General features: G+C 59.5%; 1 protein-coding gene across 2 annotated transcripts in view; it reads right to left on the bottom strand.

Moving 5' to 3' along the window:
• Positions 1–828: 828 nt before the first annotated feature.
• LOC140429064 (complement component C6-like) overlaps positions 829–13,291 on the bottom strand; it is a 281,293-nt gene continuing 268,830 nt past the window's right edge. For both annotated transcript variants that reach the window (XM_072515604.1, XM_072515605.1), the window contains exon 18: positions 829–1,233. In XM_072515604.1, coding sequence (XP_072371705.1) covers positions 1,049–1,233 — 185 coding nt within the window. In that variant the 3' untranslated portion in view covers positions 829–1,048. The remainder of the gene's footprint in view (positions 1,234–13,291) is intronic.

Raw genomic sequence — 13,291 nt, 5'->3', positions numbered from 1 at the left:
AATGGCGGCACCCTTGCCGGCTGTTCCTCCAGCTGCCAGGGCTCAGAGCTCTGGTATCCCCCTCCCGAAACCACTCCACGGCCTTCCCCTCGCCGTCCTCCGTTAAGACACCCGTTCATGCCAACCTCTTGGACTGAGCTAATCTGACCTGAGATCTCCTCGTGTGTCTGAGTGTCAGATTTTGTTGTGTAACGGGTCTGTGAATCACCTCTGGATGTTTTATCGCATTAATGGTGCCGTATGAATGTGTTTTTCTTCCACAGAGTGGGGTAAACTATTCCCAGCAGAGCCTGGAGTCAGACTGGTGGGCAGCACGGTAACATTATAGGGCAGCAGGGTAGCATTGTGGGCAGCACGGTAGCATTGTGGATAGCACAATTGCTTCACAGCTCCAGGGTCCCAGGTTCGATTCCGGCTTGGGTCACTGTCTGTGCGGAGTCTGCACATCCTCCCCGTGTGTGCGTGGGTTTCCTCCGGGTGCTCCGGTTTCCTCCCACAGTCCAAAGATGTGCAGGTTAGGTGAATTGGCCATGATAAATTGCCCTTAGTGTCCAAAATTGCCCTTAGTGTTGGGTGGGGTTACTGGGTTATGGGGATAGGGTGGAGGTGTTGACCTTGGGTAGGGTGCTCTTTCCAAGAGCCGGTGCAGACTCAATGGGCCCAATGGCCTCCTTCTGCACTGTAAATTCTATGATTCTATGATAATCATTGGGCTGTTTGATGCTGATCACCTTTGTCTGTTTGTATTGAAGATTTCAGCTCACCAAACATTCCCAAACCAATCACATCCCCCCGTGGTTACAACAAACACGACACGAACAACAACACTGCTTTCAAATCTCCACCAACATTTTATTTTAAAGTTAATTATTTTACACGGATCGTTCAGTACTAGTGTGCAGTAGCACGAGGATAGAAATACATAATTTGCGATATACTTTGCTGGGAACAGGCTTGAGGGGGTAAATGGTCTCCTTGTGTTTCTTCATTCCTATAACTTGGCGAAGACTCTCATTGCGAGGTGTACTTGCTGCTCAGTTGAAAATCCTCAATGGGCAGGGGTTGGGAGGATGGTCTCAGAGGGCGTACACATCTGAAAATTAATCTTCCTGCACATCATCGCTCCCAGCATACACAGACTGACCCTCCTCGTCCCGGAGGATAAAACAATGCACCGATCCTTCACATCGTCCCGAGGACATTGATTGGGGAGCAGGCATGCACACTTTGACACTGAGAAGAAGGGAAAGGGAAATGAAAGATCAGTGTTGGAGTGAGACAGGAACCTAGCACTGGGCTAAATCGCTGGCTTTGGAAGCAGACCAAGGCAGGCCAGCAGCACGGTTCAATTCCCGTACCAGCCTTCCCGAACAGGCGCCGGAATGTGGCGACTAGGGGCTTTTCACAGTAACTTCATTTGAAGCCTACTTGTGACAATAAGTGATTTTCATTTCATTTCATTACTGCACATCACGATTGCCAGAAAGCTGCAGACGGCAGTGGCACCCATACCGACCGCACGTTTACCCGTCCTCGGAGAGAACTCTCGCCTGTCACCCAGAAAGTGGCATGTTCAGGTTCCACCCCAGACACTCAACTCAAGGCTGGCATTCCAGTCCAATGTGGGAGGGCTGCACTGCTGGAGGGAGCGCTGCACTGCTGGAGGGAGGGCTGCACTGCTGGAGGGAGCGCTGCACTGCTGGAGGGAGGGCTGCACTGCTGGAGGGAGGGCTGCACTGCTGGAGGGAGGGCTGCACTGCTGGAGGGAGGGCTGCACTGCTGGAGGGGGGGCTGCACTGCTGGAGGGAGCGCTGCACTGCTGGAGGGGGGGCTGCACTGCTGGAGGGAGGGCTGCACTGCTGGAGGGCAGAAAATAAATCAGGAGATAGAAAAGGCACGTGAAAAAGGCAATATTACAATAATCATGGGGGACCCCAATATGCAGGTGGACTGGGAAAATCAGGTTGGTAGTGGATCCCAAGAAAAGGAATTTGTGGAATGTCTAAGCGATGGTTTCTTGTGACAGAGCCGACTAGGGAACAGGCAATTCTGGATTTGGTGATGTGTAATGAGGCAGACTTGATTAGGGAACTTAAGGTGAAGGAACCCTTAGGGAGCAGTGACCACAATATGATAGAATTTACCCTGCAGTCTGAGAGGGAGAAGCTGCAATCAGATGTAACGGTATTGCAATTAAATAAGGGTAGCTACAAAGACATGAGGGGGGAGCTGGCCAGAATTGATTGGAGAAGGAACCTCGCAGGGAAGACGGTGGAACAGCAATGGCAGGAGTTTTGGGGCGGTTTTCGGAGGGCACAGCAGAAATTCATCCCAAGGAGGAGGAAACATGCTAAGGGGAGGACAGGCAGCCCTGGCTGACGAGGGAAGTCAAGGACAGCATAAAATCAAAAGAAAAAGCATACAAAGTGGCGAGAATTAGTGAGAAGCCAGAGGATTGGGAAGCCTTTAAAAGCGAGCAGAGGACAACTAAAAAAGCAATAAGGGGGGAGAAGATGAAGTATGAGTGCAAGCTAGCTAGTAATGTAAAGGTAGATAGGAAGAGTTTTTTTCAATATATTAAAGATAAGAGAGAGGCAAAAATAGACATTGGACCACTGGGAAATGTGGCTGGAGAAGTAATAATAGGAAACAAAGAAATGGCAGAGGAACTGAATAGTTACTTTGCATCAGTCTTCACGGTGGAAGACACCAGTGGGATGCCAGAGCTCCAGGAGAACCGGGGGCAGAGGTGAGTGCAGTGTCCATCACTAAGGAGAAGGTTCTGGGGAAACTGAAAGGTCTGAAGGTGGACAAGTCACCTGGACCGGATGGACTACACCCCAGGGTCCTAAAAGAGATAGCTGAGGAAATTGTAGAGACATGAATTGAAAAGAAAATCGCTTATTGTCACAAGTAGGCTTCAATTAAGTTACTATGAAAATTAGTGATGATCTTTCAGGAATCACTGGAGGCAGGAAGGGTCCCAGAGGACTGGAAGGTGGCTAATGTAACACCGCTGTTTAAGAAGGGAGGGAGGCAGAAGACGGGAAATTGTAGGCCGGTTAGCCTGACTTCGGTCATGGGTAAGATTCTAGAGTCTGTTATTAAAGATGAGATCGCGGAGTACTTGGAAGTGCGTGGTAAAATAGGACTGAGTCAGCACGGCTTCGTCAAGGGGAGGTCGTGTCTGACAAATCTGTTAGCGTTCTTTGAGGAGGTAACAAGGAGGTTAGACAAAGGAGAACCAGTGGATGTGATTTATTTAGATTCCCAGAAGGCCTTTGACAAGGTGCCGCATAGGAGACTGTTAAATAAGTTAAGAGCCCATTGTGTTCAGGGTAAGATCCTGGCATGGATAGAGGATTGGCTGACTGGCAGAAGGCAGAGAGTAGGGGTGAAGGGGTCTTTTTCAGGATGGCAGCCGGGGACTAGTGGTGTGCCTCAGGGGTCGGTGCTGGGACCACAACTTTTCACAATATACATTAATGATCTGGAAGGAGGAACTGAAGGCACTGTTGCTAAGTTTGCAGATGATACAAAGATCTGTAGAGGGACGGGTAGTATTGAGGAAGCAGAGGGGCTGCAGAAGGACTTGGACAAGCTAGGAGAGTGGGCAATGAAGTGGCAGATGGAATACAACGTGGAAGGTGTGAGGTTATGCACTTTGGAAGGAGGAATTTAGGCAAAGACTATTTTCTAAATGGGTAAATGCTTCGGAAATCAGAAGCACAAAGGGACTTGGGAGTCCTAGTTCACGATTCTCTTAAGGTTAATGTGCAGGTTCAGTCAGCAGTTAGGAAGGCAAATGCAATGTTAGCATTCATGTCGAGAGGGCTAGAATACAAGACCAGGGATGTACTTCTGAGGCTGTATAAGGCTCTGGTCAGACCCCATTTGGAATATTGTGAGCAGTTTTGGGCCCCGTATCTAAGGAAGGATGTGCTGGCCTTGGAAAGGGTCCAGAGGAGGTTCACAAGAATGATCCCTGGAATGAAGAACCTGTCGTATGAGGAACGGTTGAGGACTCTGGGTCTGTATTCGTTGGAGCTTAGAAGGATGAGGGGGGATCTTATTGAAACTTACAGGACACTGCGAGGCCTGGATAGAGTGGACGTGGAGAGGATGTTTCCACTTGTAGGAAAAACTAGAAGCAGAGGACACCATCTCAGACTAAAGGGACAATCCTTTAGAACAGAGATGAGGAGGAATTTCTTCAGCCAGAGGATGTTGAATCTGTGGAACTCTTTGCCGCAGAAGGCTGTGGAGGCCAAATCACTGAGTGTCTTTAAGACAGAGATAGATAGGTTCTTGATTAATAAGGGGGTCAGGGGTTATGGGGAGAAGGCAGGAGAATGGGGATGAGAAAATATCAGCCATGATTGAATGGCGGAGCAGACTCGATGGGCCGAGTGGCCTAATTCTGCTCCTAGGTCGATGGCTCAGACACTATGGTATGTCTTATGGTCTTATGGTTGGAGGGAGAGCTGCGCTGCTGGGGGAGTTCTGCGCTACTGGAGGGAGTGCTGCGCTGCTGGAGGGAGTGCTGCGCTGCTGGGGGAGTGCTGCGCTGCTGGAGGGAGTGCTGCGCTACTGGAGGGAGTGCTGCACTGCTGGGGGAGTGCTGCACTGCTGGCGGGAGTGCTGCACTGCTGGCGGGAGTGTTGCGCTGCTGGGGGGAGTGCTGCGCTGCTGGGGAGTAATGCGCTGCTGGAGGGAGTGCTGCGCTGCTGGGGGAGTAATGCGCTGCTGGAGGGAGTGCTGCGCTACTGGGGGAGTGCTGCGCTGCTGAGGGAGTGCTGCGCTGCTGGGGGAGTGCTGCAATGCTGGCGCGAGTGCTGCACTGCTGGCGGGAGTGCTGCGCTGCTGGGGGGAGTGTTGCGCTGCTGGGGGGAGTGCTGCGCTGCTGGGGGGAGTGCTGCAATGCTGGCGCGAGTGCTGCGCTGCTGGGGGAGCTGCGCTGCTGGGGGGAGTGCTGCGCTGCTGGAGGGAGTGATGCACTGCTGGGGGGAGTGCTGCGCTGCTGGGGGAGCTGCGCTGCTGGGGGGAGTTCTGCGCTGCTGGAGGGAGTGCTGCGCTGCTGGAGGGAGTGATGCACTGCTGGGGGGAGTGCTGCGCTGCTGGGGGAGTGCTGTGCTACTGGGGGAGTGCTGCTCTGCTGGAGGGAGTGCTACGCTGCTGGGGGGAGTGCTGCGCTGCTGGGGGAGTGCTGTGCTACTGGGGGGAGTGCTGCGCTGCTGGGGGAGTGCTGCACTGCTGGGGGGAGTGCTGCGCTGCTGGAGGGAGTGCTGCACTGCTGGGGGGAGTGCTGCGCTGCTGGGGGAGTGCTGCTCTGCTGGAGGGAGTGCTACGCTGCTGGAGGGAGTGCTGCGCTGCTGGGGGAGTGCTGCACTGCTGGGGGAGTGCTGCACTGCTGGGGGAGTGCTGCACTGCTGGGGGGAGTGCTGCACTGCTGGGGGGAGTGCTGCGCTGCTGGGGGAGTGCTGCACTGCTGGGGGAGTGCTGCACTGCTGGGGGGAGTGCTGCGCTGCTGGGGGGAGTGCTGCGCTGCTGGGGGAGTAATGCGCTGCTGGAGGGAGTGCTGCGCTGCTGGGGGAGTAATGCGCTGCTGGAGGGAGTGCTGCGCTACTGGGGGAGTGCTTTTCCCCAGGGTAGAGGGGTCAATTACTAGGGGGCATAGGTTTAAGGTGCGAGGGGCAAGGTTTAGAGTAGATGTACGAGGCAAGTTTTTTACGCAGAGGGTAGTGGGTGCCTGGAACTCGCTACCGGAGGAGGTGGTGGAAGCAGGGACGATAGGGACATTTAAGGGGCATCTTGACAAATACATGAATAGGATGGGAATAGGGGGATACGGACCCCGGAAGTGTAGAAGATTGTAGTTTAGACGGGCAGCATGGTCGGCGCAGGCTTGGAGGGCCGAAGGGCCTGTTCCTGTGCTGTACATTTCTTTGTTCTTTGTTCTTTGTTTTGCTGCGCTGCTGAGGGAGTGCTGCGCTGCTGGGGGAGTGCTGCAATGCTGGCGCGAGTGCTGCACTGCTGGCGGGAGTGCTGCGCTGCTGGGGGGAGTGCTGCAATGCTGGCGCGAGTGCTGCACTGCTGGCGGGAGTGCTGCGCTGCTGGGGGGAGTGTTGCGCTGCTGGGGGGAGTGCTGCAATGCTGGCGCGAGTGCTGCGCTGCTGGGGGAGCTGCGCTGCTGGGGGGAGTGCTGCGCTGCTGGGGGGAGTGCTGCAATGCTGGCGCGAGTGCTGCGCTGCTGGGGGAGCTGCGCTGCTGGGGGGAGTGCTGCGCTGCTGGGGGAGTGCTGCAATGCTGGCGCGAGTGCTGCGCTGCTGGGGGAGCTGCGCTGCTGGGGGGAGTTCTGCGCTGCTGGAGGGAGTGCTGCACTGCTGGGGGGAGTGATGCACTGCTGGGGGGAGCTGCGCTGCTGGGGGGAGTGCTGCGCTGCTGGAGGGAGTGCTGCGCTGCTGGGGGAGTGCTGTGCTACTGGGGGAGTGCTGCTCTGCTGGAGGGAGTGATGCACTGCTGGGGGGAGTGCTGCGCTGCTGGGGGAGTGCTGTGCTACTGGGGGGAGTGCTGCGCTGCTGGGGGAGTGCTGCTCTGCTGGAGGGAGTGCTACGCTGCTGGAGGGAGTGCTGCACTGCTGGGGGGAGTGCTGCGCTGCTGGAGGGAGTGCTGCACTGCTGGGGGGAGTGCTGCGCTGCTGGGGGAGTGCTGCTCTGCTGGAGGGAGTGCTACGCTGCTGGGGGAGTGCTGCTCTGCTGGAGGGAGTGCTGCGCTGCTGGGGGAGTGCTGCTCTGCTGGAGGGAGTGCTACGCTGCTGGAGGGAGTGCTGCACTGCTGGGGGGAGTGCTGCGCTGCTGGAGGGAGTGCTGCACTGCTGGGGGGAGTGCTGCGCTGCTGGAGGGAGTGATGCACTGCTGGGGGGAGTGCTGCGCTGCTGGGGGAGTGCTGTGCTACTGGGGGAGTGCTGCTCTGCTGGAGGGAGTGATGCACTGCTGGGGGGAGTGCTGCGCTGCTGGGGGAGTGCTGTGCTACTGGGGGGAGTGCTGCGCTGCTGGGGGAGTGCTGTGCTACTGGGGGGAGTGCTGCTCTGCTGGAGGGAGTGCTACGCTGCTGGAGGGAGTGCTGCACTGCTGGGGGGAGTGCTGCGCTGCTGGAGGGAGTGCTGCACTGCTGGGGGGAGTGCTGCGCTGCTGGGGGAGTGCTGCTCTGCTGGAGGGAGTGCTACGCTGCTGGGGGAGTGCTGCTCTGCTGGAGGGAGTGCTGCGCTGCTGGGGGAGTGCTGCTCTGCTGGAGGGAGTGCTACGCTGCTGGAGGGAGTGCTGCACTGCTGGGGGGAGTGCTGCGCTGCTGGAGGGAGTGCTGCACTGCTGGGGGGAGTGCTGCGCTGCTGGGGGAGTGCTGCTCTGCTGGAGGGAGTGCTACGCTGCTGGAGGGAGTGCTGCGCTGCTGGGGGAGTGCTGCACTGCTGGGGGAGTGCTGCACTGCTGGGGGAGCTGCGCTGCTGGGGGAGTGCTGCGCTGCTGGGGGGAGTGTTGCGCTGCTGGGGGGAGTGCTGCAATGCTGGCGCGAGTGCTGCGCTGCTGGGGGAGCTGCGCTGCTGGGGGGAGTGCTGCGCTGCTGGGGGGAGTGCTGCAATGCTGGCGCGAGTGCTGCGCTGCTGGGGGAGCTGCGCTGCTGGGGGGAGTGCTGCGCTGCTGGAGGGAGTGATGCACTGCTGGGGGGAGTGCTGCGCTGCTGGGGGGAGCTGCACTGCTGGGGGGAGTTCTGCGCTGCTGGAGGGAGTGCTGCGCTGCTGGAGGGAGCGATGCACTGCTGGGGGGAGTGCTGCGCTGCTGGGGGAGTGCTGTGCTACTGGGGGAGTGCTGCTCTGCTGGAGGGAGTGCTGCGCTGCTGGGGGAGTGCTGCTCTGCTGGAGGGAGTGCTACGCTGCTGGAGGGAGTGCTGCACTGCTGGGGGGAGTGCTGCGCTGCTGGAGGGAGTGCTGCACTGCTGGGGGGAGTGCTGCGCTGCTGGGGGAGTGCTGCTCTGCTGGAGGGAGTGCTACGCTGCTGGAGGGAGTGCTGCGCTGCTGGGGGAGTGCTGCACTGCTGGGGGAGTGCTGCACTGCTGGGGGAGTGCTGCACTGCTGGGGGGAGTGCTGCACTGCTGGGGGGAGTGCTGCGCTGCTGGGGGAGTGCTGCACTGCTGGGGGAGTGCTGCACTGCTGGGGGGAGTGCTGCGCTGCTGGGGGGAGTGCTGCACTGCTGGGGGAGTGCTGCACTGCTGGGGAGTGCTGCGCTGCTGGGGGGACCGCATTGCTGGGGGGAGTGCTGCGCTGCTGGGGGGAGTGCTGCGCTGCTGGGGGAGTGCTGCGCTGCTGGGGAGTGATGCGCTGCTGGGGGGACCGCATTGCTGGGGGGAGTGCTGCGCTGCTGGGGGAGTGCTGCACTGCTGGGGGAGTGCTGCACTGCTGGGGGAGTGCTGCACTGCTGGGGGAGTGCTGCACTGCTGGGGGGAGTGCTGCACTGCTGGGGGGAGTGCTGCGCTGCTGGGGGAGTGCTGCACTGCTGGGGGAGTGTGCACTGCTGGGGGGAGTGCTGCACTGCTGGGGGGGAGTGCTGCGCTGCTGGGGGAGTGCTGGACTGCTGGGGGGAGTGCTGCGCTGCTGGGGGGAGTGCTGCGCTGCTGGGGGAGTGCTGCGCTGCTGGGGGGAGAGTTGCGCTGCTGGGGGAGTGCTGCGCTGCTGGGGGAGTGCTGGACTGCTGGGGGGAGTGCTGCGCTGCTGGGGGGAGTGCTGCGCTGCTGGGGGAGTGCTGCACTGCTGGGGGAGTGCTGGACTGCTGGGGGGAGTGCTGCGCTGCTGGGGAGTGCTGCGCTGCTGGGGGGACCGCATTGCTGGGGGGAGTGCTGCTCTGCTGGAGGGAGTGCTGCGCTGCTGGGGGAGTGCTGCAGTGCTGCGGGGAGTGCTGCTCTGCTGAAGGGAGTGCTGTAGTGCTGGGGGGATTGCTGCGCTGCTGGACGGAGAGTTGCGCTGCTGGAGGGAGTGCTGCAGTGTTGGAGGGAGCGCTGCAGTGTTGGAGGGAGCTGCAGTGTTGGAGGGAGTGCTGCAGTGTTGGAGGGAGTGCTGCAGTGTTGGAGGGAGAGCTGCAGTGTTGGAGGGAGCTGCAGTGTTGGAGGGAGTGCTGCAGTGTTGGAGGGAGTACTGCAGTGTTGGAGGGAGTGCTGCAGTGTTGGAGGGAGAGCTGCAGTGTTGGAGGGAGCTGCAGTGTTGGAGGGAGCTGCAGTGTTGGAGGGAGTGCTGCAGTGTTGGAGGGAGAGCTGCAGTGTTGGAGGGAGTGCTGCAGTGTTGGAGGGAGTGCTGCAGTGTTGGAGGGAGAGCTGCAGTGTTGGAGGGAACGCTGCAGTGTTGGAGGGAGTGCTGCAGTGTTGGAGGGAGTGCTGCAGTGTTGGAGGGAGTGCTGCAGTGTTGGAGGGAACGCTGCAGTGTTGGAGGGAGAGCTGCAGTGTTGGAGGGAATGCTGCAGTGTTGGAGGGAGTGCTGCAGTGTTGGAGGGGGAGCTGCAGTGTTGGAGGGAGAGCTGCAGTGTTGGAGGGAGAGCTGCAGTGTTGGAGGGAGTGCTGCAGTGTTGGAGGGAGTGCTGCAGTGTTGGAGGGAGTGCTGCAGTGTTGGAGGGAGCGCTGCAGTGTTGGAGGGGGAGCTGCAGTGTTGGAGGGAGAGCTGCAGTGTTGGAGGGAGCGCTGCAGCGCTGGAGGGAGAGTTGCGCTGCTGGAGGGAGTGCTGCAGTGTTGGAGGGAGTGCGGCAGTGTTGGAGGGAGTGCTGCAGTGTTGGAGGGAGAGCTGCAGTGTTGGAGGGAACGCTGCAGTGTTGGAGGGAGTGCTGCAGTGTTGGAGGGAGTGCTGCAGTGTTGGAGGGGGAGCTGCAGTGTTGGAGGGAATGCTGCAGTGTTGTAAGGAGTGCTGCAGTGTTGGAGGGAGCGCTGCAGTGTTGGAGGGGGAGCTGCAGTGTTGGAGGGGGAGCTGCAGTGTTGGAGGGAGAGCTGCAGTGTTGGAGGGAGCGTTGCAGTGCTGGAGGGAGAGCTGCAGTGTTGGAGGGAGTGCTGCAGTGTTGGAGGGAGTGCTGCAGTGTTGGAGGGAGTGCTGCAGTGTTGGAGGGAGCTCTGCAGTGTTGGAGGGAGAGCTGCAGTGTTGGAGGGAACGCTGCAGTGTTGGAGGGAGTGCTGCAGTGTTGGAGGGAGTGCTGCAGTGTTGGAGGGAATGCTGCAGTGTTGGAGGGGGAGCTGCAGTGTTGGAGGGAATGCTGCAGTGTTGGAGGGAGTGCTGCAGTGTTGGAGGGAGCGCTGCAGTGTTGGAGGGGGAGCTGCAGTGTTGGAGGGAGCTGCAGTGTTGGAGGGAGTGCTGCAGTGTTGGAGGGATCGCTGCAGTGTTGGTGGGAGCTGCAGTGTTGGAGGGAGCGCTGCAGTGCTGGAGGGAGCGCTGCAGTGTTGGAGGGAGCTGCAGTGTTGGAGGGAGCTGCAGTGTTGGAGGGAGCGCTGCAGTGTTGGAGGGAGTGCTGCAGTGTTGGAGGGAATGCTGCAGTGTTGGAGGGAGAGCTGCAGTGTTGGAGGGAGCGCTGCAGTGTTGGAGGGAGTGCTGCAGTGTTGGAGGGAGAGCTGCAGTGTTGGAGGGAGTGCTGCAGTGTTGGAGGGAGTGCTGCAGTGTTGGAGGGAGCACTGCAGTGTTGGAGGGAGAGCTGCAGTGTTGGAGGGAGCGCTGCAGTGTTGGAGGGAGGGCTGCAGTGTTGGAGGGAGTGCTGCAGTGTTGGAGGGAGTGCTGCAGTGTTGGAGGGAGTGCTGCAGTGTTGGAGGGAGTGCTGCAGTGTTGGAGGGAGTGCTGCAGTGTTGGAGGGAGCGCTGCAGTGTTGGAGGGAGAGCTGCAGTGTTGGAGGGAGCGCTGCAGTGTTGGAGGGAACGCTGCAGTGTTGGAGGGAGTGCTGCAGTGTTGGAGGGAGCGCTGCAGTGTTGGAGGGAGAGCTGCAGTGTTGGAGGGAGAGCTGCAGTGTTGGAGGGAGTGCTGCAGTGTTGGAGGGAGCTGCAGTGTTGGAGGGAGCTGCAGTGTTGGAGGGAGCACTGCAGTGTTGGAGGGAGAGCTGCAGTGTTGGAGGGAGAGCTGCAGTGTTGGAGGGAGTGCTGCAGTGTTGGAGGGAGAGCTGCAGTGTTGGAGGGAGGGCTGCAGTGTTGGAGGGAGAGCTGCAGTGTTGGAGGGGGAGCTGCAGTGTTGGAGGGAGTGCTGCAGTGTTGGAGGGAGTGCTGCAGTGTTGGAGGGAGAGCTGCAGTGTTGGAGGGAGGGCTGCAGTGTTGGAGGGAGAGCTGCAGTGTTGGAGGGGTAGCTGCAGTGTTGGAGGGAGTGCTGCAGTGTTGGAGGGAGTGCTGCAGTGTTGGAGGGAGAGCTGCAGTGTTGGAGGGAGAGCTGCAGTGTTGGAGGGAGAGCTGCAGTGTTGGAGGGAGCACTGCAGTGTTGGAGGGAGTGCTGCAGTGTTGGAGGGAGTGCTGCAGTGTTGGAGGGAGTGCTGCAGTGTTGGAGGGAGCTGCAGTGTTGGAGGGAGAGCTGCAGTGTTGGAGGGAGAGCTGCAGTGTTGGAGGGAGCACTGCAGTGTTGGAGGGAGAGCTGCAGTGTTGGAGGGAGTGCTGCAGTGTTGGAGGGAGAGCTGCAGTGTTGGAGGGAGCACTGCAGTGTTGGAGGGAGCACTGCAGTGTTGGAGGGAGAGCTGCAGTGTTGGAGGGAGTGCTGCAGTGTTGGAGGGAGAGCTGCAGTGTTGGAGGGAGTGCTGCAGTGTTGGAGGGAGCGCTGCAGTGTTGGAGGGAGAGCTGCAGTGTTGGAGGGAGAGCTGCAGTGTTGGAGGGAGAGCTGCAGTGTTGGAGGGAACGCTGCAGTGCTGGAGGGAGAGCTGCAGTGTTGGAGGGAGAGCTGCAGTGTTGGAGGGAGAGCTGCAGTGTTGGAGGGAGCACTGCAGTGTTGGAGGGAGTGCTGCAGTGTTGGAGGGAGTGCTGCAGTGTTGGAGGGAGTGCTGCAGTGTTGGAGGGAGCTGCAGTGTTGGAGGGAGAGCTGCAGTGTTGGAGGGAGAGCTGCAGTGTTGGAGGGAGAGCTGCAGTGTTGGAGGGAGTGCTGCAGTGTTGGAGGGAGAGCTGCAGTGTTGGAGGGAGCACTGCAGTGTTGGAGGGAGCACTGCAGTGTTGGAGGGAGAGCTGCAGTGTTGGAGGGAGAGCTGCAGTGTTGGAGGGAGTGCTGCAGTGTTGGAGGGAACGCTGCAGTGTTGGAGGGAGAGCTGTAGTGTTGGAGGGAGAGCTGCAGTGTTGGAGGGAGAGCTGCAGTGTTGGAGGGAGAGCTGCAGTGTTGGAGGGAACGCTGCAGTGCTGGAGGGAGAGCTGCAGTGTTGGAGGGAGAGCTGCAGTGTTGGAGGGAACGCTGCAGTGTTGGAGGGAGCGCTGCAGTGTTGGAGGGAGAGCTGCAGTGTTGGAGGGAGTGCTGCAGTGTTGGAGGGAGAGCTGCAGTGTTGGAGGGAACGCTGCAGTGTTGGAGGGAGTGCTGCAGTGTTGGAGGGAACGCTGCAGTGTTGGAGGGAGAGCTGCAGTGTTGGAGGAAGAGCTGCAGTGTTGGAGGGAGCGCTGCAGTGCTGGAGGGAGAGTTGCGCTGCTGGAGGGAGTGCTGCAGTGTTGGAGGGAGTGCTGCAGTGTTGGAGGGAGTGCTGCAGTGTTGGAGGGAGAGCTGCAGTGTTGGAGGGAACGCTGCAGTGTTGGAGGGAGTGCTGCAGTGTTGGAGGGAGTGCTGCAGTGTTGGAGGGGGAGCTGCAGTGTTGGAGGGAATGCTGCAGTGTTGGAGGGAGTGCTGCAGTGTTGGAGGGAGCGCTGCAGTGTTGGAGGGAGTGCTGCAGTGTTGGAGGGGGAGCTGCAGTGTTGGAGGGAATGCTGCAGTGTTGGAGGGAGTGCTGCAGTGTTGGAGGGAGCGCTGCAGTGTTGGAGGGGGAGCTGCAGTGTTGGAGGGAGAGCTGCAGTGTTGGAGGGAGCGCTGCAGTGCTGGAGGGAGAGCTGTAGTGTTGGAGGGTGTGCTGCAGTGTTGGAGGGAGTGCTGCAGTGTTGGAGGGAGTGCTGCAGTGTTGGAGGGAGCACTGCAGTGTTGGAGGGAGAGCTGCAGTGTTGGAGGGAACGCTGCAGTGTTGGAGGGAGTGCTGCAGTGTTGGAGGGAGTGCTGCAGTGTTGGAGGGAATGCTGCAGTGTTGGAGGGGGAGCTGCAGTGTTGGAGGGAATGCTGCAGTGTTGGAGGGAGTGCTGCAGTGTT

The sequence above is a fragment of the Scyliorhinus torazame genome, chromosome 9 (genome assembly GCF_047496885.1).
Source record: "Scyliorhinus torazame isolate Kashiwa2021f chromosome 9, sScyTor2.1, whole genome shotgun sequence".
Taxonomy (NCBI): Eukaryota; Metazoa; Chordata; class Chondrichthyes; order Carcharhiniformes; family Scyliorhinidae; genus Scyliorhinus; species Scyliorhinus torazame.
The sequence above is the reverse complement of the archived record's forward strand: the minus strand, read 5'-3'. Positions and strand labels throughout refer to the sequence as shown.